This window comes from Somniosus microcephalus, chromosome 32, assembly GCF_052327205.1.
Source record: "Somniosus microcephalus isolate GS21.2 chromosome 32, FLI_Smic_1.0, whole genome shotgun sequence".
Classification (NCBI taxonomy): domain Eukaryota; kingdom Metazoa; phylum Chordata; class Chondrichthyes; order Squaliformes; family Somniosidae; genus Somniosus; species Somniosus microcephalus.
Genome location: NC_141018.1, coordinates 33,073,027 through 33,097,455, shown reverse-complemented (window position 1 = coordinate 33,097,455; position 24,429 = coordinate 33,073,027). Strand labels below are relative to the sequence as shown.

Genomic DNA, 24,429 nt, shown 5'->3' with positions numbered 1-24,429 from the left:
CTTGCCCATGAGATTCTATGTGCACAGGTCTCATGAGGGAACTATATTAGGAAATGATATTATGAAAGAGTATCAAGCTCTCATAGATTGTGGAAAAGGGAAAATAACCTGGCCCCGACCTGACGGCAGAAAAGAAAAACTAGCAAAAATAGCTAACAACCTGGGAACAGTGGGAATAGCCACTGTTACCACTAGGGATTGGAAAACAGAGAGAGGAATTTATGGACTCATTTGTGAAAATGTTCCCGGAGTATGGGCTCAGAATAAATTAGATACTGGAAAGGCTAATATAAAACCAATTAGTACTCCAGGACTGGAACATACCCCACATAAGCAATACCCAATAAAACCAGAAGCTAAAAAGGCTGTAAAAGAAATAGTAAAGGGTTTAGTAGAAAAAGGAATCTTGAGAGAAACAACGAGCACCACTAACTCACCTACCTGGCCGGTAGGAAAGCCGGACGGGAGCTTTAGGCTCACCATAGATTACACGGCTCTAAATAAAGTGACTCTGAAATTACACCCGATTGTTGCCAGTCCGGCTACAATCTTGAATGGATTGTCCCCGGAACATAAGATATTTACAGTATTGGATATAGCCAACGGATTCTGGTCCCTGCCTTTGGACCAGGAATCACAGGAAAAATTTGCCTTTACAGTGGACGGCTGCCAGTATACCTGGACCCGTTTACCGCAGGGGTTTTATAACAGCCCGGCTATATTTCACCGGGTGATGAGTAATATATTGGCAACAATTCCCATCCCAGAGTCAAGCACAGTATTACAATATGTAGATGACATATTAATTGCTTCGGACACGGAAGAGTCACACAACGAGGCCCTTACCCTAATATTAGAAGGTTTAGAATCAGCCGGCTTAAAAATAAGCCCCAAGAAGGCACAAATAGGACAACCTCAGGTCCTATACTTGGGTCACTTGATCGCCCAAGGACTCAAGGAAATGCCCATAGACTGAAAAGATGCGGTGCAGAAAATGCCAAGGCCCGTAACAGTAAGAGGAGTTAGAAAGGTCTTGGGATTATTTAATTACAGTAGAAATTTTATCCCAGGGTTTGCTAAATTGGCAGAACCCATACAGAGATTAGTCAAGGGAGGAAAACCCGCTCTTGAATCCATAGAATGGGGGTCAGAACAAGAAGAAGCTTATGATCAGTTAAAGGCAGCCTTAATCTCAGCCCCAGGATTGGGACTCCCGGATATGTGCAAGGACTTTCACATCCATTGTAATAACGAGGGAGGATTTTATTCGGCAGTAGTAACCCAGACACATGGGGATAAACGCAGACCCATAGCATATTACTCAACCGCGGAAGGACCCGTGGTTGCAGGTTTATCTAGATGTATAGCCGCTTTGGACTGCGCAGCCTGGGCGGTGAAAATCAGTGAACCTATAGTAATGACAGGAAACATCATCTTACACACCAAGCATACCTTGGTGGAAATGCTTAACACAGGAAAACTAAGGTCTGTATCAAATTTACGAAGAACAAAATGGGAGGCAGTCCTCCTCCCACCTACACAAGCTCTAACCATTGTTAGAGACATTGGCGAAAATCCAGCTGAAGGAATATTAGGGGAAGGAGAACCCCATAATTGTGGAGATGTAGATATGAACCTAGAGGAAGACAAAATTAAGGACACTCCTCTGGAACAAGTCGACGAGGAGTTGTATGTCGACGGGTCAAGAAAATATGTAGAAGGTCTACCCCGGACAGGTTGGGCAGTAGTTAACCAACAACTGGAAACCCTAGAATCAGGAAGGATAGACGGAGGACTATTAGCCCAAGTGGCTGAGTTAGAAGCCCTCACAAGAGCTTTAGAGAGGTCTGAAGGAAAGGTAGTAAATATCTACACAGACAGTAGGTATGCTTTTGGGGTAGTACATGACTACATGACATCTTGGGGTAGAAGAGGGTTTATAACCACAGGAGGTAATCCCATCAAACACCAGGAGAGAATTAAAAGACTCCTGGAGGCAAGTGAAAAACCAAAGCAGGTAGCAATAATTAAAATTAAGGCACACCAGAAAGAACCAGATCAGAGTAGTCCAGAATGGCCACACCACCGGGGAAACCAAGCAGCAGATCAGGCAGCGCAAGACGCTTTAGAACAAACAATGATAGAAGCACCCATAGCCGCCTTATATAAAGAGGAAGATGAGGTGAGCTTAGCAGAGTTACACGAGGACTCCACGGATCAGGAAAAGAGTAAGTGGGAAGCACAGGGTGCCATCAAAGGAACGGATAAAGTATGGAGAAAGGAAGGTAAGGTTGTCGCCCCAGAATGTATACAACAGACGCTGTTGGAGATCAACCATGGGCTTGCCCACTCGGGCAAGGAAGCCATGACGGGGATTATTAGTAAGGAATGGTGGTGGAAGGGAATGGGATGAGACATAGCGAGGTATTGCCAAAGGTGCCTCACTTGTGCCCAACATAACCCGGGAAGACCCATCAAAATTAAGATGGGACACCAACCAAGGCCAAAGGGACCGTGGGAGCAATTGCAGATTGACTTCACGGGACCCCTTCCAAATTCTCGCGGGAAAACCTATTGTTTAGTAATAATTGATCAGTTTACCCGATGGGTGGAGGCATACCCTACTAGAAACTGCACTGCCCTGACGGTAGCCAGAATATTAGCTGAAGAAGTAATCCCTCGGTGGGGAGTGCCGGTGCAAATAGATTCGGACCAAGGAACACACTTTACTGGAAGTATAATGAAATTAACATGTCAGTTAATGGGAATTAAACAAAAATTCCACATACCCTACCACCCCCAGAGCTCGGGGATGGTAGAGAGGATGAACAGAACGCTTAAAAATAGCCTAGCAAAGGCCATGGAAACATCGGGAAAAACATGGACAGAAGTCCTGCCCATCATTCTGATGAAGTTGCGTGCTACGGCAAACAGAACTACAGGATTAACCCCTTATGAACTAATGACAGGACGAGCGATGCAATTACCAGAAGGCATCATAACAGGTGGAGCCGATGTCGGCCCATTAAAGGATAAATTAAAACGATTTGTAAGGGAATTCCCAACTTAAGGGAATGCGAAAAAACGTGAGAGATAATCAGGAAAAACAGGATGATGATCCCACCATAGCACCCCAGGTCCCTTCCGCAGGGAGTAGGGTGATGCTAAAGGTCCTACCAGGAAAACCAGGGTTTGCACCGAAATGGAATGGGCCGCATGAAATTATAATTAGTGGAGACACCTGTGCCTGTCTGGACATAAGGGGAAAGGTCATGTGGAAACATTGGACTCAGTTGAAGTTATATAAAGGACATGAACGTGAATAATTACCCCCACTGTTCTGAATCTGTTCCACAGGAAAAAAAGGAGGGAGACCCCTTCGGCAATAGCTGGAAGAAGAATATTGCATCAAAAACATGTATAAGTTACTGTGTATAGTTGCGTTGATACGTATTGTCACGGGAGATGCGGCGACAGAACCGCGTAGAAAACGGGGATTGCATGTAAATACGTTTTTATATATGTCATATAAGTATGCCAAACGGAGTGGGATAGATGCCTGTTGGGTATGTAGCCATACTCCCACTCATGCGAAAGGAGGGATACCCTTGCGACCCATACCCTTGAACCTCACAGATATGGCAGAATGGATAATTAATAGAAATCATACGAAACAGAAAAATACCACTTTATCCACCTTCGGAAAAACCTGGGAACAGAAATGAACTAGCCTAAGGAATGAGTTCCGGGGGGGGGAGGATATTCGTTAGAAAATTTTAAAGAATGGTATAAGCCAACATATGATTATACGAAAGAACCCCCCTTTTTAGTTCTTACCAATACGTCAGGAAAGGGCCAGCCGATCGGGGAAATATGTTGGGAGCGCGGCACAGAACAGACTGAAGGGATCAGAATTGATGTGGGGAAAGGTCATTGTATACAAAATTTTACCACATATAATGCAGGAATTTCCATGGAAAGCTGGTGGTTCAATACCACCAATTTGATGAATTTGACCAATAATAAACCATGGAATGGGACCAGGCGAACAAATACTGACAACCAGATGGGTTTTACCGTCTTCCGCGCCAACAAAAACCCCGAACAACCGGGACAGATAATGACAGCCTATAATGGGACATACTTCATATGCGGTCATAGAGCATACCCCTGGCTACCAGAGAATTGGGCAGGATCATGCTATTTGGGGTATGTAGTACCATATATACACCACATAAAGGAATTGAAAGACCACCACAAGCATAGTCGTACTAAAAGAGAACTTCCCACCTGGCAGGTGGTACTAGGAGCTATGTTCCCCACGGCTGGAATAATGTTTACTTCTCAAGAAATATGGTTATTGGCAACCATAATTGAGGGAGTAGCCAATGACACGGCTGAGTCACTGAGAGAGATGAGTGCCGAAATGGTAGCCCTAAGAACTGTCGCCCTACAAAATAGAATGGCACTAGATTACCTACTAGCTGCACAGGGAGGTACAAGTGCCATGATCGGAGCAGAATGCTGTACATACATCCCAGACAGTTCTGAAAATATTACCAACCTAGCGGACCATATTCAAAAACAAGTAGCTTTGCTCCATCAATCCAATATTGGAGGCAGATGGTTTGATTGGTTACTGGGAGGATCAGGCTGGGGTGCGTGGCTAGTGCAAATGATATTGATCATGGTTGTGATATGTATACTGCTGTGCTGTGCATTGAGTATCATTAAAATGTGCTGTCAAACTGCTGTGAAAGCTGTGCTGCCAGTAGCTTCTGTCAAAGAATACACCGACCTCCTGCCCAGAAATATGGGTGAAGAAGAAGAAACGTATGATGACGTGGCCGGAACGGCCGGTTCTCACGAGACGAGTCAGTGGTTGTAAACCAACCCTGTGAAGAAACGAAGAACGATGGTCATCTGGGAGCAAGAGGATCGTGCTCCAGGACCAAAAGGAGGGCTGTTGGAGGAAATTTTAAAATGGCACCGTAGTGCCTGCTGGAATTCTGGACATTCATTAACATTTTGCAGACACTGGCACAACAGGCAGCTGACTTGATCTGCTTACACCAAACGTGTGATGTCACTTGCACAGAACAGTAATATAATTAAGTTGTTTCCTAACGGTATAATAATATGATCAACTTGTTTTTGATAGAATGTGATTAAGGGTTGCTAAGCTATCGGATTGGCCAAAGTTAAAGAATGCTAAAGTGCCCGATTGGTCAAATGTAATATGGTATCTTTCCTGTTTTTAAATGGTATAAAAGGAGCACGGCTGCTATTGCAAAATTGAGAAGTTTGGCGATCACATCCATAAGGTGTTAGCGCTTCTCCCAGAGCTCTGTAGTATAATAAATACTGTCCTCCTTTGATTGGTGTCCGTGTCCAGTTTATTTAAAGCAGAGAGTTAAGTTGGGTACGTGTCGACTTTGTATATCACTTAGTCCGCTCAGGCACCAATTAATTCTATATCACATTCAAAAGACGGCACCTCCGACAGTGCAGCACTCTCTCAGTACTGCACTGTGAATGTCAGCTGGATTATGTGCTCAAATCTCTGGAGTGGGACCTGAACCCACAACCTTCTGACTCAGAGGCAAGAGTGATGCCAACTGAGCCACGGGTGACACATTTTGTGTGAAAAAATACAGTGACTGATCAAATAAAACTGGTCAGGGTGGTAATTCTTAAGTCAGCACTTCAGAAGAGGAAGGGAAACTGTTAAAGCAACAAAAATAAATCAAGACAGCAGAACTTCTAGAATCATAGAACAGTTACAGCACAGAAGGAGGCCATTCGGCCCATCGAGCCCGTGCCGGCTCTCTGCAAGAGCATTTCAACTAGTCCCACTCCCCCGCCCTTTCCCTGTAGCCCTGCAAATATTTTTCCTTTAAGTATTTATCCAATTCTCTTTTGAAAGCCACGATTGAATCTGCCTCCACCACCCTTTCAGGCAGTGCATTCCAGATCCTCATCACTCGTTGTGTAAAAAAGTTTTCCCTCATGTGGCCTTTGGTTCTTCTGCCAATCACCTTAAATCTCTGTCCTCTGGTTCTCGACCCTTCCTCCAATGGGAACAGTTTCTCTCTATCTACTCCCCTCGTGATTTTGAACACCTCTGTCAGATCTCCTCTCAAACTTCTCTGCTCTGAGGAGAACAACCCAAGCTTCTCCAGTCTATTCATGTAACTGAAGTCCCTCATTCTTGGTACCATTCTTGTAAATCTTTTCAGCACCCTCTCTAAGGCCTTCGCATCCTTCGTAAAGTACGGTGCCCAGAATGGGACACAATACTCCAGTTGAGGCTGAACCAGTCTTTTATAAATGTTCATCAAAACTTCCTTGCTTTTGTACTCTATGCCTCTATTTATGAAGCCCAGGATCCCGTAAGCTTTTTTAACAGCTTTCTCAACCTGCCCTGCCACCTTCAATAATTTGTGCACTGGTCTCTCTGTTCCTGCACCGCCCCCCCCACCCCACTCTTCCTTTAGGATTGTACCCTCTAGTTTAGATTGCCTCTCCTTCTTGATAACTAAATGCAAGTTGCACCAGTTTGGACTGCAAGCTAAATGAAACATAGAAAATAGGAGGAGTAGGTCATTCGGCCCCTCGAGCCTGCTCCGCCATTCAGTGCGATCATGGCTGATCATCCAAGTTCAGTACCCGGTACCTGCTTTCTCCCCATATCCCTTGATCCCTTTAGCCTTAAGAAATATATCCAACTCCTTCTTGAATATATTTAATGAATTGGCCTCTACTGCCTTGTGTGGTAGAGAATTCCACAGGTTCACCACTCTCTGGGTGAAGAAATTCCTCCTCATCTCTGTCCTAAATGGCCTACCCCTTATCCTTAGACTGTGACCCCTGGTTCTGGATTCCCCCACCATCGGGAACATCCTTCCTGCATCTAGTCTGTCCAGTCCTGCCAGAATTTTATAAGTTTCAATGAGGTCCCCTCTCATTCTTCTAAACTCCAGCGAGTACAAGCCCAATCGACCCAATCTCTCCTCATATGTCATTCCTGCCATCCCAGGTATCAGCCTAGTGAATCTTCGCTGAACTCCTTCCATGGCAAGAATATCCTTCCTCAGATAAGGCGACCAAAACTGCACACAATACTCAAGATGTGGTCTCAACAAGGCCCTGTACAACTGTAGCAAGACATCCTTGTTCCTGTACTCAAACCCTCTCGCTATGAAGGCCATTTGCCTTCTTAACCGCCTGCTGCACCTGCATGCTTACCTTCAGCGACTGGTGCACAAGGACACCCAGGTCTCGTTGCACTTCCCCTTCTCCCAATCTATTGCCATTCAGATAATAATCTGCCTTCCTGTTTTTGACACCAAAGTGGATAACCTCACATTTATCCACATTATATTGCATCTGCCATACATCTGCCCAATCACCCAACCTATCCAAATCATCCTGTAGTTTCCTGGCATCCTCCTCACAGCACACATGTCCACTGAGCTTTGTGTCATCTGCAAATTTGGAGATATTACATCTAGTTCCCTTATCAAGATCATTAATATATATTGTGAATAGCTGGGGTCCAAGGGCTGATCCCTGCGGTACCCCACTAGTCACTGCCTGCCACTCGGAAAAAGACCCGTTTATTCCAACTCTTTGCTTTCTATCTGCCAACCAGTTCCCTATCCAAGTCAATACCTTGCCCCCAATCCCATGTGCCTTAACTTTACACGCTAATCTCTTATGCGGGACCTTATCGAAAGCCTTCTGAAAGTCCAAATACACCACATCCACTGGTTCTCCCTTATCTATTTTAGTAGTTATATCCTGAAAAAATTCCAGTAGATTAGTCAAGCACAATTTACCTTTTGTAAATCCATGTTGACTTTGTCCGATCCTGTCACTGTTTTCCAAGTGCTCTGCTATTACATCTTTTATAATGGACTCTAGCATTTTCCTCACTACCGATGTCAGGCTTACCAGTCTGTAATTCCCTGTTTTCTCTCTACCACCTTTTTTGAATAGTGGGGTAACATTAGCTACCCTCCAATCCATGGGTACTGTTCCAGATTCCATCGAATGTTGGAAGATGATCAGCAATGCATCTACTATTTCTAGGGCCACTTCCTTAAGTACCCTAGGATGTAGATTATCAGGCCTTGGGGATTTATCGGCCTTCAATCCCATCAATTTCCCTAACACCATTTCCCTACAAATACTGATTTCTTTCAGTTCCTCCCTTTCATCAGACCCTATGTTCCCCGACATCTCTGGGAGGTTATTTGTGTCCTCCTTTGTGAAGACAGAACCAAAATATGTATTTAATTGGTCTGCCATTTCTTTGTTCCCCATTATAAATTCCCCAGATTCTGACTGCAAGGGACCTACGCTTGACTTCACCAATCTTTTTCTCTTCACATATCTATAAAAGCTTTTACAGTCAGTTTATATGTTCCGTGCAAGCTTACTCTCATATTCTATTTTCCCTTTCTTAATTAATCCCTTTGTCCTCCTTTGTTGAATCCTAAATTGCTCCCAATGCTCTGGATTACTGCTTTTTCTGGCCAATTTATATGTCCTCTCCTTGGATCTTATGCTATCCCTAATTTCCCTCGTTAGCCACGGTTGAGTCACCTTGTTTGTTTTATTTTTATGCCAAACTGGGATGAACAAATTCTGTAGTTCATCCATGCGGTCTTTGAATGTTTGCCATTGCCTATCCACCGTTAACCCTTTGAGTGACATTCCCCAATCAATCCTACCTAATTCACGCCTCAGACCATCGTAGTTTCCTTTATTTAAATTCAGGACCCTAGTCTCTGAGTCAACTACTTCATTCTCCATCTTAATGAAGAATTCGATCATATTATGATCGCTCCGACCCAAGGGGTCTCGTACAAGATTGCTAATTAATCTTTTCTCGTTACATAATACCCAGTCTAAGATGGCCTGATCCCTGGTTGGTTCCTCGACATATTGGTTCAGGAAACCATCCCGTAAACACTCCAGGAATTCCTCCTCCACATTATTATTACTAATTTGGTTAGCCCAATCTATATGTAGATTAAAGTCACCCATGATGACTGCTGTGCCCTTTTTGCACGCTTCTCTAATTTCCCTTTTAATGCCATCCCCAACCTCCGCATTACTGTTTGGAGGTCTATATACCACTCCCACTAACGTTTTCTGCCCCTTGGTATTTCTCAGTTCTACCCATACAGATTCCACATCATCAGAGGCAATATCCTTCCTTACAATTGTATTAATCCCTTCTTTAACCAATAATGCTACCCCACCTCCCTTTCCTTTTTGCCTATCTTTCCTGAATATTGAATACCCCTGGATGTTGAGTTCCCAGCCTTCGTCACCCTGGAGCCATGTTTCCGTAATCCCAATCAAATCATATTCATTTACCTCTATTTGCGCAGCTAATTCATCCACCTTATTAAGAATGCTCCTCGCATTAAGACACAAAGCCTTCAGGCTTGTTTTTTTAATGCTCTTCGACCTATTAGAATTATTATTTACTGTGGCCATGTTTGATTTAAACCGTTGATTTCTCTGACTGCCACTTTTGTTTTTCTCCTTCCTATCTTTTGCTTTTATCCTCGTTTCCCTTTCCTCTGTCCCCCTGCTCAGGTTCCCAACCCCCTGCCATTTTAGTTTAAACCCTCCCCCAGAGCACTAGCAAACACACCCCCTAGGATATCGGTCCCGGCCCTGCCCAGGTGCAAACCGTCTGGTTTGAACTGGTCCCACCTCCCCCAGAACCAGTTCCAATGTCCCAGGAATTTGAATCCCTCCCCCTGGCACCATTCCTCTAGTAAGTTGCATCAATTTGGACTACAAGCTAAATGCAAGTTGCATCAATTTGGACTGCAAGCTAAATGCAAGTTGCATCAATTTGGACTGCAAGTTAAAATGCAGGTTGCATCAATTTGGACTGCAAGCTAAAATGCAAGGTGCACCAATTTGGACAGCAAGCTAAATGCAAGTTGCATCAATTTGGACTGCAAGCTAAAATGCAAGGTGCACCAATTTGGACACTGAAAGGTATCACGTGCCAGTCAGCTGCTGACTGATGACAAGCGGCCAGGACGCACGCGTGCAGCCAGCGCTGACGTAATGCTTTGGTGACGCGACGGTCACGTGTGGGGGGGGCGCGGGCGGGTTCCCGGCTCCGGCTGCCATCGTGTGCACTTGTCAGCGGCCGTTGCTCGCTGGAAGGCGCGTAGGCCGCAGTCTCCTCAGCAGCAACCTATATACACACACGACAACGGTGGTGGGGGGGGAAAGGGCGCATATAGAATAAAACTCGCAGTGCAGCGATGGGACAATGCGGGATAACGTCGTCGAAAACGGTGCTGGTGTTTTTGAACCTGATATTCTGGGTAAGTAGGTCAGCGAGAGCTTACCGTTGGGGCCGAGGAACTGCGCCGTCTCCATGGCCGCCGCCTGCTGCCGCAACCGAACCCGATGACCGGAAATGGGAATGTGCGTTGATTGACGCGGCGCCTGGCTGTCTGATTGGCCGGGACTGCCGTCGCTAGGCAATGGGGGCGGGAGTTAGCGGCGTTAGGTTAGGGTGCACTCCATGGATTGTAGTATTGCAGCTGTGGCTGGCTATCAGGAGCTGCCACACGGTGGAGCAAAGGAAGAATAGATCCGAATAAAATCGGGCTTTATTAAGTCTCTTTCATTAAAATTTATTGCAAATTTATATTTTAGCAACCTTTTTTTGTTCACTTTGTGTGAACCTTGCCATTTTTGCCTAGATAAATATTGCCATGTCCTTTTCTGACTGGCAATGAAACCCCAAATATAATTTTGTTAATTTTTCTTTTTATAATAATTTCTGGATTCTAGCATTGCTAGTTTTCCCCCTTTTATCTTGTATCGTTGTTGGATTTTTTTTTAACGAATTTTTAAATAATGTGATTTATATATGGGCAGTGAGAAATGTGTAGTTCCTCTATTTTATATTAAGGAAAAGTTTATTTTTCCTGCCATGAATTGAAAAATGCACGATAACTTGCTCTTTCTAGGAAAATTCCTGCAGCAAAGCCCTTTTTTTGAGGATGGGGGGAGAAAGCAGGATGCAAAAACAGGATGAAAATAACTGTGGCCAGCTCCATTTTAAATGATTCATATGCCAAGTTAGATACAGTTACTGGGTAATTCTGTACAGTGTCCTACTGTATTCAGTGCCTCTAGAGAGGCTTCAATAATGCAGAGGTTCTTTATTCAGACTTAAGCATAGATTGGAAATGAGATTTTAAAAATTCTAAAACCTTACCAAGCTGAATATTTAACTTTGTACTTTAACTGCTTCTAACTTTTAAGTTTATAATAACTTCTAAACAAAATGGCTTGCTACAGTATGATTTAAGAAATAGTTGACCAGGCGAGACCCCCATATGCCTGCAACGTCATCCTAGCTTTAGGTGTCTTTTGGACTGTCGAATATCTTACAGGCAAGTTTAATTTAGTTTGTTTAAATACAGCTTTTTGGAATTTTAAACTGCCTAGTTACATATAGTAAATTCAGTGCATTTATATGTTGTTACACAATCTAGGGTTGTAATCCCTGGAATTTAGAAGGTTAAGGGTTGATTTGATGAAAGTTTTCAAGATATTGAGGGGAACTGATCGGGTAGATAAGAAACTATTTCCGCTGGTTGGGGAGTCGAGGACTAGGGGACAGAGTCTAAAAATTAGAGCCAGACCTTTTCTGGAGTGAAGTTAGGAAACACTTCTACACACAAAGGGTGGTAGAAGTTTGGAACTCTTCTGCCAACGGCAATTAATGTTAGATCAATTAATTTTAAATCTGAGATTGATAGATTTTTGTCAACCAAAGGTATTAAGGGATATGGGCCAAAGACGCATATATGGAGTTAGGTTGCAGATCAACTATGATCTCATTGAATGGTGGAACAGGCTCGAGGGGCTAAATGGCCTCCTTCTGTTCCTATATTCCTATGTAACTGATGCTGCTAAATGTGCTAATAGCTGCATTTTAGGGATGGGCAATAAATGCTGGCCTTGCCAGTGACACCCACATCCTAGGAATGGAAAAAAATTAATTCCCAATTTACCCAAATCTCTCGGCTATGCACTAATAATTGTGTAAAGGGAAAGTTGTTGGAAGGGTGTGGAGTTGTTGAAAGACTGATTGTTCACAGAGACTGAACAAACAAGATAAACAAAGATTGTGCTTGAAAGAAAATTTTGAGTTCCAAGCATTTGATACTTGCATTTAGTTTGCAATGGCAACCAATTGGGATGTGCTTCACTATCTGATTTGGGCAGATTCCCTTTCTGGTTTTGTTTTGCTGGCTGAAGCATGTGGCAACCTTGAAGGCACAGACTTTAGATCAATGGGAAGTTTTGGTTCAATTCTTGCTATTTAGAGTTTTCTTTGGCTGTCCTGTGTTCTTCTAAAAGAATGAAAATTCAAGTCTGTTTGTAGGCTGGAACTTCAGTCTTGCAATGGCTTTGGTTTGTATCTAATCACTGCAGAACGTCATCAAAAAAGTTGTTCTCCAATTCTGTGGCAGTATTGCAAATATGCAAATTCTTAGGATTTCAGCTGATTATATTGTGTGACCAGTAGTGTGAGTACAACTCCAGTTCCCAAATGTATTTGTGGGGATGTGCTAATTTAGTGACCAGGAATTAAACCTGAAACCTTCCTGCTTTAAATGTCTTCGAACAACACCAAGCAGTGCAGCATCCAAGGACAACAACTTGCATTTACACAGGAACAGGAGGAGGCCATTCAGCCCCTCGAGCCTGTTACACAGGAACAGGAGGAGGCCATTCAGCCCCTCGAGCCTGTTACACCGGAACAGGAGGAGGCCATTCAGCCCCTTGAGCCTGTTCCGCCATTCGATGAGAGCATGACTGATCTGTGATCTAACTCCATACACCTGCCTTTGGCCCATATCCCTTAATACCGCCTTCAATATACAGGAAACTTTGTGCTATCCGGCACCGACGGGACCGAGCTGTTGCCGTTCCCTCAAAACTGCCGGACAAACCAGCGTTAATGTTGAAGCAAATGGAGCTTTTCAGCTCCGTATCTGGCAACACACACTGTTGCTTAGCAACAGCTTCTAAACAGTTGGCCGTACCTTGGAAGCGTCTCTGTCGCTTAGCAACAGCTTCAGAGAAACTTTGCAGAGCTTGACTGTTGGGGGGAAAAAAAACCACGAGAAGAAAAAAAACCTAACAAAACGGCTCCTGATTTTTGCCGGTGGCTCAAGCTTGCCGGACATTTAGCCTCCGGATAACACACAGTTTCCTGTAGCACCTTCAACGTAGTATAGCATCCCAAGGCGCTTCACAGGTGTGTTATCAAACAAAATTGTACACCGAGCCACATGAGATATTCGGACAGATGTTTGTCAGCCGTGGCTCAGTGGGTAGCACCCTCGCCTCGGGAGTCAGCAGGTTGTGGATTCAAATCCCGCTCCAGAGACTTGAGCACAAAAATCTAGGCTGACACTCCCAGTGCAGTACTGAGGGAGTGCTGCACTGTCAGAGGTGCTGTCTTTTGGATGAGACGTTAAACCGAGGCCCCGTCTGCTCTCTTGGGTGGACATAAAAGAACCCGTGGACATAAAAGAACCCATGGCCACTATTTCGAAGGGGGAGTTTACCCGGTGTCCTGGGGCCAATATTTATCCCTCAATCAACATCACTAAAAACATGATCTGGTCATTATCACATTGCTGTTTATGGGAGCTTGCTGTGCGCAAATTGGCTGCTGCGTTTCCCACATTACAACAGTGGCTACACTTCAAAAGTACTTTATTGGCTGTAAAGCACTTTGGGACGTCCGGTGGTTGTGAAAGGCGCTATATTAATGCAGGTCTTCTTATCCTTCCCCTTCCGCCTTCCTTCCATTTGTCAGCTGTGCCTTTAGGGGACAATTCTTTTCTGCATGAGTGGACTCTTGAGCTTCGAACAGATAAATTTGCCTCCAAGGCTGTGGATTGTTCATGCAATAACCGAGAAATGGAACTGCCCATTAGCAAAAATCCATGATTCTGTAAAGCGTGTGCCATTGATTGCAGTAAAGTGAGAATTTTGTACGGTCTAAAATTAAGGGCTGCAGAAATACAGCAAGTGTGGAATTGCCACATGCCAAACATAGTTTCTTAGTTTTGAAAGACAAAGTAAAGATGAGGGGGGAGGGCTTTTGGCCCATCCTTCCATAGAAATCTACACACTTTCCCACCCCTGCATTGCCGCATCTAACCACAACAACTTGCATTTAATATAGCACATTTAACGTAGCAAAGCATCCCAAGGTGCTTCACAGGAGTGTTATCAAACAAAATTTGACACCGAGCCACATAAGGTGATATTCGGACAGATGACCAAAAAGCTTGGCCAAAGGGATAGATTTTAAGGAGCGTCTTAAAGGAGGACAGAGAGAGGGGAGGGAATTCCAGAGCTTTCTATTGAATGACTTGAGGTTTTGCCTCCAGCACCTACCCAGAAGACCATTCCAGGGATTGACCATTCCTTATGCGCTTTTTACATTGTCTTCCAGTCGTGTTTTAAACTTGAAATAACGGTCAGGATAAACTTATCCTTGTTCCTCTGCAAAGTGCCTTGGGATGTGTTTCTGCGTTAAAGGTTCTATATTAATAAAAAAGTTGTTGCATATTTCACTTAGTATCTTTATACTTCTGTAAAAGTTCTATCTTGGTTATGCCCTTTCTCCATTTGACATGGTGGCTTTTGACTTCTATGTATTGATCATAAAGTTATAGCATTTCATGAGACCTACATTGGCTTCTGGTTAAACAACAGCTCGATTTTAAAAATTCACATCCTTGTTTTCAAATCCCTCCATGGCCTCCCCATCTCTGTAACCTCCTCCAGCCCCATGATCTCTGCGCTCCTCCAATTCTGGTCTCTTCAGTATCCCTGGTTTTAATTGCTCAACCATTGGTGGGCATGCCTTGAGCTGCCTAGGCCCTAAGCTCTGGATTTCCTTCCCTAAGCCTCCCTGCCGCTCAAACTATTTCTTCCTTGGAGATGCTCCTTACAACCTACCTCGTTGACCAAGCTTTTGCTCATTTGCCCTAATTTCTCCTTCTGAGGCTGGGTGTCAGACTTTGTCTGATAACACTCCTGTGAAGTGCCTTGTGACATTTTACTGCATGAGCGACATTATATAAATCCAGGTTGTTGTTGTTACTCCTTACTGGGGTATCATTCTATGGGTATGTGTTGTCCTCTGGCATTGACACCTAGCGCAGATGGTCATTATTTATTGAGCCTTGAGGGTGAGCTTCCACAAGCTATTTGCCGAGGGATGTGGCAACCTTAGCTGACGATCATACCTGCGCTTTGAGCAGGGACTGATGGCCAGTGATCAGCAACAAAGCTTGGCTGATATTTCCACTCTAACCCAGAGGGAACGTTGTCATTTCCCTTTTTCCTTCCTGCTGCTGCATCAGCTGAGAAATAACAGCGCAGACCGGCGATCAGACCAGGGACCTTTTCCGGGAGTCTGAATTGCCCCATTATTCATCAGATCAACTTGCTGAGCTACCGAGGAGCTGAATTTAATCCTTCTCGAGGCATTTCCTTTTGTCACTGACTCCAGCCGTAAATTAATCATCATGTTTAATTATGCATAATAGCAGCGTGTACGGTCTTTGTGCATTTATGCTCCTTGTTATTAAGTGACAGCTCAAAACGAATAGATTCTAAGAAGAAATTAAATTTTGGTGTCTACAAATTGTTGCTCGGGGTTCAAAGTTTGGCTTTCACCTTTTTAGTAATGGATGCTATACGTGTCTCAATAGTTGTGTGAAATTTGCTCATTTAGTTCCTCATGGTCTGTTGTTACCTGTTCGACCCAGATTCACAAAAATATTAATCTGAGCAAAGGTTGCGGTTTTCTATTACTACATATAAATTAAACTTGCTGTGAATAGGTGATTTGACCTCCAGCAATAGGCTGCACAGACTAAAAACGCTGATGTTAGCAACGTGAGTGACCGTGCCCCCATAAAACGGCAATCTTGAGAATGTATGTGAAATTCTTGAACGGATCCCTTTTAAAGCCAGAGGTGCTTAAGCCTATGCCTGTGGGCCATTTTCAGCCCTTGGGGCCCTGTCAGTTTGACCCACAAAGTCCAGGCCCCACAGTCCTGTCTGTACTTGTATTTCCTACTCGCTGGTTTATGCTGTTCTAGATTTTGTGCGCCCGAACATTTGGAAAGGGCTGTTCTTGGTATTGTTGCCTCCTTAATCAGAACACCTAGGTTCGTGAGAAATGTAAAAGAAAAAAGACTTGCATTTATATAGCGCCTTTCACCACCTCCGGCCGTCCCAAAGCACTTTTGAAGTGTAGTCACTGTTGTAATGTAGGAAACTAGTGTATGGAAATTAATAGGAACATTGATGTGACCCTCAAGGCTTCATTACATTTACCCAAATAATCCACAAAGACAAAAACCTTGCACAGTCCTGCATTCAATGTTTTTTGGGGTGTTATCGCTTTTAAAATTTGCACTTGATGATCCACTTTTTACCACGTATCTTCTGCAAATTCTGGAAAATGCCTTATCCAAGAAAATGTGTGCAAATTTCTTGGAAAGCTGGATTTCCTGTCCTGTCAGTACCAGCCGTCTTTGGTGTCATAAACTCGGCAATGCATTGTATTGCTGTAAACAGGAAAGTGAAGTTTCTTCCACGTTCAAAGGTGGAATTTTTTTGATGCTAGTCTTCAATCAGTCCTGATGTTTAATTGGAGCCAGATTTGGTAGTTAAAATATGAATGAAATCTGTTGAGTGGGATATTTTTTAATGAATTTTCTACTTGCAGTGCAAAATAATTCCTGTAATATCCTCCTCCTCCCCCACGTAATTCCTGTTTTGATGAGATGAATGACAGTGGCATTTTGAGATAAGACTTCAAGTTCTGGAATTGAAGCATAGCGACTGAATGTACAGACGGTACTGTGATTGGAGATATAAATACATAAACTTCAGCATGCATAGTACAAGTGTGAACTGATTGTTTCTCCTTTTTTCCCCCCCACCCCACCATGGCCAAAGGCATACGTCTGACCTGCTCAGCCTTGTGACTAGCTGTTGGGTGATCTACAACAGACCAACACAGTGTCTTTGTACGATAGCAAAATACTGCAGATGCTGGAAATCCGAAATAACAACAGAAAATGTGGCAGCTGTCTCTCATTCTGCCAGTGCATTTCACACCTAATCTAGAGCTGTCTTTTGTCTCCACTAGTCCTATCACCATCTCGTCTCGTTTTGAATACCTCTTAATGTCTCTTCACTTCTCTCTTGTTCTCTCCCAGCCTGGCCTTTTAATCTATTTCATTTCCTGTGCTTTTCCAGTCTTGACAAAGGGTTTCGACCTGAAACGTTGACTCTATTTTCTCCACGGATGTTGCCTGGCCTGCTGAGTTTTTCCAGCATTTTCTACAGTGTCTTTGTAGACTCTCATTCCTTCTCCTCCCCCTCACGCCCTTAACATCAAGAAAACCAAAGAAATCATTGTGGACTTCAGGAAGTCTAAAGGCAGAAGTCACACCCCCATCCACATCCATGGGGCTGTGGTGGAAAGGGTGGACCGCTTTAAGTTCCTCGGAGTCCACACCACGGAAGACCTCTCCTGGTCCCTCAATACCCCCTCTCTGGTGAAGAAGGCCCAGCAGCGCCTATATTTCCTAAGGAGGCTGAAGGGATGTAACCTGTCACCCCTGATCCTCTCTAACTTTTACCACTGCACAATAGAGAGCATCCTGACGAACTGTATCACAGTATGGTATGGCAGCTGTAGCTACTATGACCGGAAAGCCCTGCAGCGGGTAGTCAAAACTGCCCAACGCATTACCGGCACCCGGCTACCGACCATAGAGCACATATACCAGAAACACTGTTTACGGAGGTCACGGACCATCATCAAAGCCCCTACCCACCCCAGCCACAGTCTGTTCGCCCCCCTGCCATCTGGGAGACGCTACAGATGCATTCGCACCCGAACGACCAGATTTAGGAACAGCTTCTTTCCCAGGGCTGTCATCCTACTGAACTCCACAAATAAACTCTAAAGCCTGCACATCTGCCAATGCACTTTATTATGTTTATGTTAATGTATTACAGGCCAAAGAATGTTGAATGTTTAAATGTCTTAATCTAAATGCACACTCTCGGGAGCCGCAAGCCTACATTTCGTTGTACTGCACTTGTGCACTAACAATGACAAAGTTGATTATTATTATTATTATAAAATGCAGTTCACTTCTGCTCAATACTTCCTATCTTTACCCAGATGTTGGGAAGACTTGTGTCGTTCTGAGTGGTAGCCTATGTTCTACCACTCTGCAATGCACCATGATTGTGTAGCAGGAGTCTTGCCAAAAAGTATTTTCAGAGAATGAAAATAACAATTGACCATTTGAAAAGTCTGTTTAAAACTATCCACATCTCCAAATAGTGTTAAAGTACAGAATTAAAGCATTTATCGATGTGTTTTATTGGCAGCTTGATGTTTTTAGACAAGTGGAGGTATGCCCTCCTCAAGGTATTACTAAAACTACACCTTGCCTGGTAATATTTTTTTCTTGGTAGTTTTCCCTGCCCTCTCTACTTTTCTCCCCTCCTGAAGATGTTGATTCTTTTGGGGTTGATGTTGTCCCTCTTTTGGTGTACATTTCTACAGTCACTTTCTGGCACCTTGTCTGTGTCCCATTTTATTCATATGTGAGCTTTGACTGCAAGTGTTGACAGAGTTCAATCCTCCCGCTACCCGATCAGTGAGGCTTGCTGGATAGTGAGCCGGAGACTTGATGTATTGTTCTCCCTCCTTAACCTGAGTGGTGCTGACATCGACTGTCGAACCGATTAAGTGGTCGGGTAATGAAGACTTGAGTGGGTTGAATGGGATCCAGTGGGATATTTTCTTGCTCTGGTTAGGAAACAGTACATGTGGTAGTGGGCGAAAGAAAGAATGAAGTAAGTTTTGCACTTGTCCCATAATAATAATCAACTTTATTGTCATTGTTAGTGCACAAGTGCAGTACAACGCAATGTAGACTTGCGGCTCCCGAGAGTGTACATTTAGATTAAGACATTTAAACATTCAACATACATTTGGCTTGTAATATATTAACATAAACATAACCATAATAAAGTGCATTGGCAGATGTGCAGGCTTTAGAGTTTATTTGTGGAGTTCAGTAGGATGACAGCCCTGGGAAAGAAGCTGTTCCTAAATCTGGTCGTACGGGTGCGAATGCATCTGTAGCATCTCCCAGATGGCAGGAGGGCGAACAGACTGTGGCTGGGGTGGGTAGGGTCTTTGATGATGGACCGTGACCTCCGTAAACAGCGTTTCTGGTATATGTGCTCTATGGTCGGTGTGTGTACTAGAAGTTTAGGATATCCGTATGTCTAATTACAGTACATTCTGCACTTTAATTGTTGTATGCCAAAACTCGGCGCTTAAGCCTGAAGTCTTTGCTCATAGAATGGCAGGGGTTAGTCTTACCTAATCCAGAGTGCCACACAGCGCTCAGCTTCCCTTCGACATTGGATGTGGGCTAGTATACATGTTGGATATTGATCCTTGGCTAACCACTCCCTCTAAATACTTATGCAAAGCGTTTGGCTTAGATTTCAGGAAGTCCGACTGCTCGTTCAGTTCTTGGAATGTTGTAGGGTAACTTTTCTTCAAGGTAAACGGAAGAACAAAGCCAAATGAGAACAACCGACTCGCATTGTGATCGTTGGCGATGTGCTGTATATTTACTGGGCAAATATAATTGCACATGAAATTTTGGCACTGATTTTAAAAAAAGTGCACAATTGAACAGAATCAAAGCCTAGACATCAGTGTTCTATTAAATATTAAATGTTGAGAAAAATATCAAATGAACATGTTAGAGGGTCATATGCTAATATTCTGCAGAGTAATTTCCTGGTCAAAGCTCTGTACAGGGCTGATACATGGTTTTAGCCACTTTTTTAACTCTTTCTCACTTGCACATTATTCCTCTCCCCTCCCAATCAATGTTGCATATGAGGGTTTTACATTTTACAGTGAAGAGCTGCAATGGTTTTGTGGAATAATTACAGATAATACATCAAAGCAGATAAGTGATCAGATTTGTGTAAATGTTTAGATGGAACAGTTGTTGCAGCAGACTGGAAGTATCTAGGACGCTGGGGTAAAAATTGATTTACAACTGTGTTTGCCCAATGCACACAGACTGGTAAAGTCCTGCAATCAAATCTTGGTCTGTTGAGTTAGCTGATATTTGTTGAGGTTTCCAATCAGGTTTCCGCCCCTGCCACAGCATCGAAACAGCTCTCATCAAAGTCACAAATGACATCCCTTGTGACTGTGACAAAGGTAAACTATCCTTCCTCGTCCTTCTTGACTTGTCTGCAGCCTTTGACACGGTTGATCACTCCATCCTTCTCCACCGTCGTCCAGCTGGGACTGCACTCGCCTGGTTCCATTCTTATCTATCGAATCGTAGCCAGAGAATCACCTGCAACGGCTTCTCTTCTTGCTCCCACATCGTTGCCTCCGGTGTCCCCCAAGGATCTATCCTTGGCCCCCTCCTATTTCGCATCTATAGGCTGCCCCTTGGCGACATCTTCTGAAAACACAGCGTCAGTTTCCACATGTACACTGATGACACCCAGTTCTACCTCTTCTCTCGATCCCTCCACGGTCTCTAAATTGCTTGTCTGACATCCAGTTCTGGATGAGCAGAAATTTTCTCCAATTAAATATTGAGAAGATCGAAACTGTTGTTTTCGGTCCCCGCTACAAACTCCATCTCTCTCATCTGTCTGAGGCTGAAGCACTCTGTTTGCAACCTTGGTGTCATATTTGACCCTGAAATGAGCTTCCGGCCACACATCCGCGGCATAACTAAGACCGCCTATTTCCAACTCCGTAACATCACCCGTCTTCGCCCTTGCCTCAGCTTGGAGCTCATCGGCTGCTGAAACCCTCATCCATACCTTTGTTACCTCTAGACTTGACTATTCCAACGCACTCCTGGCTGGCCTCCCACATTCTACCCTACGTAAACTTGCGGTTACCCAAAACTCGGCTGCCCGTGTCCTAACCCGCACCAAGTCCCGTTCACCCATCTCCCCTGTGCTCGCTGACCTACATTGGCTCCCGGTTAAGCAGCGCCTCGATTTCAAAATTCTCATCCTTGTTTTCAAATCCCTCCATGGCCTCGCCCCTCCCTATCTCTGTAATCTCCTCCAGCCCCACAACCCCCCGAGATATCTGCGCTCCTCTAATTCTTCCTCTTGAGCATCCCCGATTATAATCACTCAACCTTTGGTGGCCGTGTCTTCTGTTGGCTGGGCCCTAAGCTCTGGAATTCCCTGCCTAAACCTCTCCGCCTCGCTGCCTCTCTCTCCTCCTTTAAGACGCTCCTTAAAACCTACCTCTTTGACCAAGCTTTTGGTCACCTGCCCTAATTTCTCATTGGGCTCAGTGACACCATTTTTTTGTCTTATATACTCCTGTGAAGTGCCTTGGGACGTTTTATTATGTTAAAGGCGCTATATAAATACAAGTTGTTGCTGCTGCAGTGGTAGTAGTAGTAAGTCTAAGGAAGGAATGCAGCAAAAGTTCACTAGACTGATACCTGGGATGGGGGGGGTTGTCCATGAGGAGATATTGAGTAGACTAGGCCTATATTCCCAGTTTAGTTTAGAAGAATGAGAGGTGATCTCCTTGAAATGTGTAAAATTCTTAAAGGGCTCGACAGGGTAGATACAGGGAGGCTGTTTCCCCTGGCTGGGGAGTCTAAAACTGGGGGTCGCAGTCTCGGAATAAGGAGTTGGCCATTTAGGACTGAGAAATTTCTTCACTCAAAGGCCCCGATTTTCGGCTTGTGTGGGAAATGGTCGGGTTTCCCCGAATGTGGGGTTTCTGACGCACGCAGTGTCAGCCAGCTCCACGCAATTTTCCCTCAAGTGGCCAATTAATTCCCAGCATGTGGGAAGCCTTGCTAATTGTCCAACTCGAGTCAGAAATCCCCACAGTATGATGTCATCATTCGTGGTGTTTTCAAGGTCCATAGCAAGCACTGCATCCTCTGAAGGCTTCCAAACGAACCGTACAGGATGGCAGAGGAACCTGCAGCAGCTGTGGCCAGTGCCAGACCCCGAGCTGCCTCCAAATTCGACGAGGCTTCACTGCAGGCATTATTGGATGGGGTGAGGGCCCACAGGGAGGTCCTCTTCCCTAGGTCAGGGAGGAAGAGGTCTCCCACTGAGACCAATGCTGCATGGATGCAGGTGTCAGCAGATGCCAACTCACTGGGAGTCACCAGAAGAACCTTGGTATTACATCTCTAACTCCTTCCTTTACTCCCCCATAGTACCATCCAGAGCCCCTGTCCTCACTATGGAGGAGGAAGAGGCTGTGCAGCCAGACTCCTCAGGGGAAGCTTCAACCTCTGAGGGCGCAGCGTCAGCAGAAGTAAGCGCACCCAGCACCAGCGCAGACACTCACACCTCGGGGGGACCTTCGGGACATAGAGTAGTGTTGTCACCTGGTGTTTCACAGCTCACAAGTGAGCCTCAGCAGATTCTGGAGACAGGGACAGCAGTGGAGAGTCCTCGTCGGAGGGCGCAGGACTCTGCCAGCTCAGCTCAGCTGCGCTGCATGTCCGACCCTCTGCCTCTGGGTCCATCCGCAAGAGAAGAGGTGATGGATCTCCATGCACAGATGCAGGAGTCTCTGGCAGGTTTTGTCTCCAGGGTCGCTGCAAGTGTGGAGCGAATGGAGGAGTCCATAGCGACCATGAGCAGAGCCTTTGTGGAGTCATTGGCGCATGAACGCATCACCATGGAAAGGTTTGCAACCTCCATGAAGGAGATAACTCGCCAGGGTACGGAAAACATGGTGAGTGCTCGTAAGAGAATGACATCTCTTGAGGAGCGTTGGCCATCTGTTGAACAGAGAAACCAGATCTTCATGGAAGTCCTTCCGAGTAGGACTGCCAGTGCAGAAACGGGTCCCCATGGCCCCCTAAAGCGCAGCAAGGTGCTCTCAAGCCCCTTCTGGCCTGTGCAGCTTCAGGTGATTGAGCAGCAGCCTGGTACTCCTGTTGCTGATTCTGCTGTTCCTGGTTCTGCCGCTGCCGCTGGAGATCCTCTAATGGCAAGAAGGGAAGGTAAAAAAGACGTCCCATGCTTCTCGCAGATGCCTCCGCTGAGTGAGGGTGGCAAGAGGGGCTACCCAGGAGATCGCATTGGAGAAGTGTGTGAGGCTCCAACCTTCCACAGCTGTGCCTAAGCCTTGAAGAAGTAGCCCCAAACCTGCAACAACAAGGTCCTTCAACATACAAGTGCTGTCCCTTTAAATCGCAGCTTCTCCGATTGACCTGCAGCTACAAGCAAGCAAGCCAACTGTTTTCACGCCAGGTCTCCTCAGTGGGGTTCCCCGCAGGCGTGTTTGATGTGGGGAAAGCCCCAAATTCGCAACGGCCCCGGAAAATCTACTTCAACAAGGTAATAATTGGTCATTAGTGTTCCGACGACCAGTCCCGCCGGCGGCGGGCAGGACTGATTCGGGTCGCGGAGAAACGGCGGTCCGAAAGTCAGGCGGGGGGGGGGGGGGGGGTGGTTGCGACCCGCTTTTTCGGCCCCCGGCCGCCTGGAAAGCTGCCCGACAGCTGGCAGAAAATCGACCCCAAAGTGTTGTAAATCTTTGGAATTCTCTACCTCAGAGCTGTGGCTGCTCAGTCATTGAGTATATTCAAGACAGAGATTAATAGATTTTTGGATACTGAGGGATATGGGGATAGTGCGGGAAGGTGGAGTTGAGGTAGATCAGCCAAGATCCTATTGAATGGCGGAGCAGGCTCGAATGGCCTACTCCTGCTCCAAGTTCTTATGTACTTGTGTTCAAACCGGCCCGAGTCCCTCCGCACTGTCTTAGCTACCATAAAGCCCCGACTGAGATCAATTAATACAGCGCAATCTGGGGGATCGAGTTTGGAACCTTTCTGTTCTGCATACCTCACTCTGGATAAAATGGCTGATCCACCGAGAAGCTTTCGAGTTCACTGCTTTGAAAAAAAATTACAAAGTGGTTTGAAACCCTTCGTATTAAACCCTTTTCTTTTGGGTGGGCAACTTGCTATCCACTTCTTACTAAGGCTATTGTTTTCCAATTTGTCAGCTGTGGCTCATTTGGTAGCATTCTCACCTCTTAAGCATAAAGATCTAGACTGACCACTACTGAGGGAGTGCTGCACTGTCTGAGGTGCCGTTTTCGGATGAGATGTTAAACCGAGGCCCCGTCTGCCCCCTCGGGTGGATGTAAAAGATCCCGTGACACTATGTCCTGGGCCAATATTTATCCCTCCATCAACATCACTAAAACAGATGATCTGGTCATTATCACATTGC

The 24,429-nt window shown here is 45.1% G+C and overlaps 1 protein-coding gene and 1 long non-coding RNA gene across 3 annotated transcripts in view; one reads left to right on the top strand and one right to left on the bottom strand.

Annotated features, from left to right (window-relative positions):
• LOC147097393 (uncharacterized) overlaps positions 1-10,513 on the bottom strand; it is a 145,382-nt gene extending 134,869 nt beyond the window's left edge. The window contains exon 1 of one of the 2 annotated variants that reach the window (XR_015074372.1): positions 10,392-10,513. This is a non-coding gene — a long non-coding RNA (uncharacterized LOC147097393). The remainder of the gene's footprint in view (positions 1-10,391) is intronic. The other variant, XR_015074373.1, reaches the window with a different exon arrangement.
• Positions 10,153-24,429, top strand: part of LOC147097392 (tetraspanin-3) — a 53,141-nt gene continuing 38,864 nt past the window's right edge. The window contains exon 1 of the mRNA XM_085972337.1: positions 10,153-10,367. Coding sequence (XP_085828463.1) covers positions 10,305-10,367 — 63 coding nt within the window. The 5' untranslated portion in view covers positions 10,153-10,304. The remainder of the gene's footprint in view (positions 10,368-24,429) is intronic.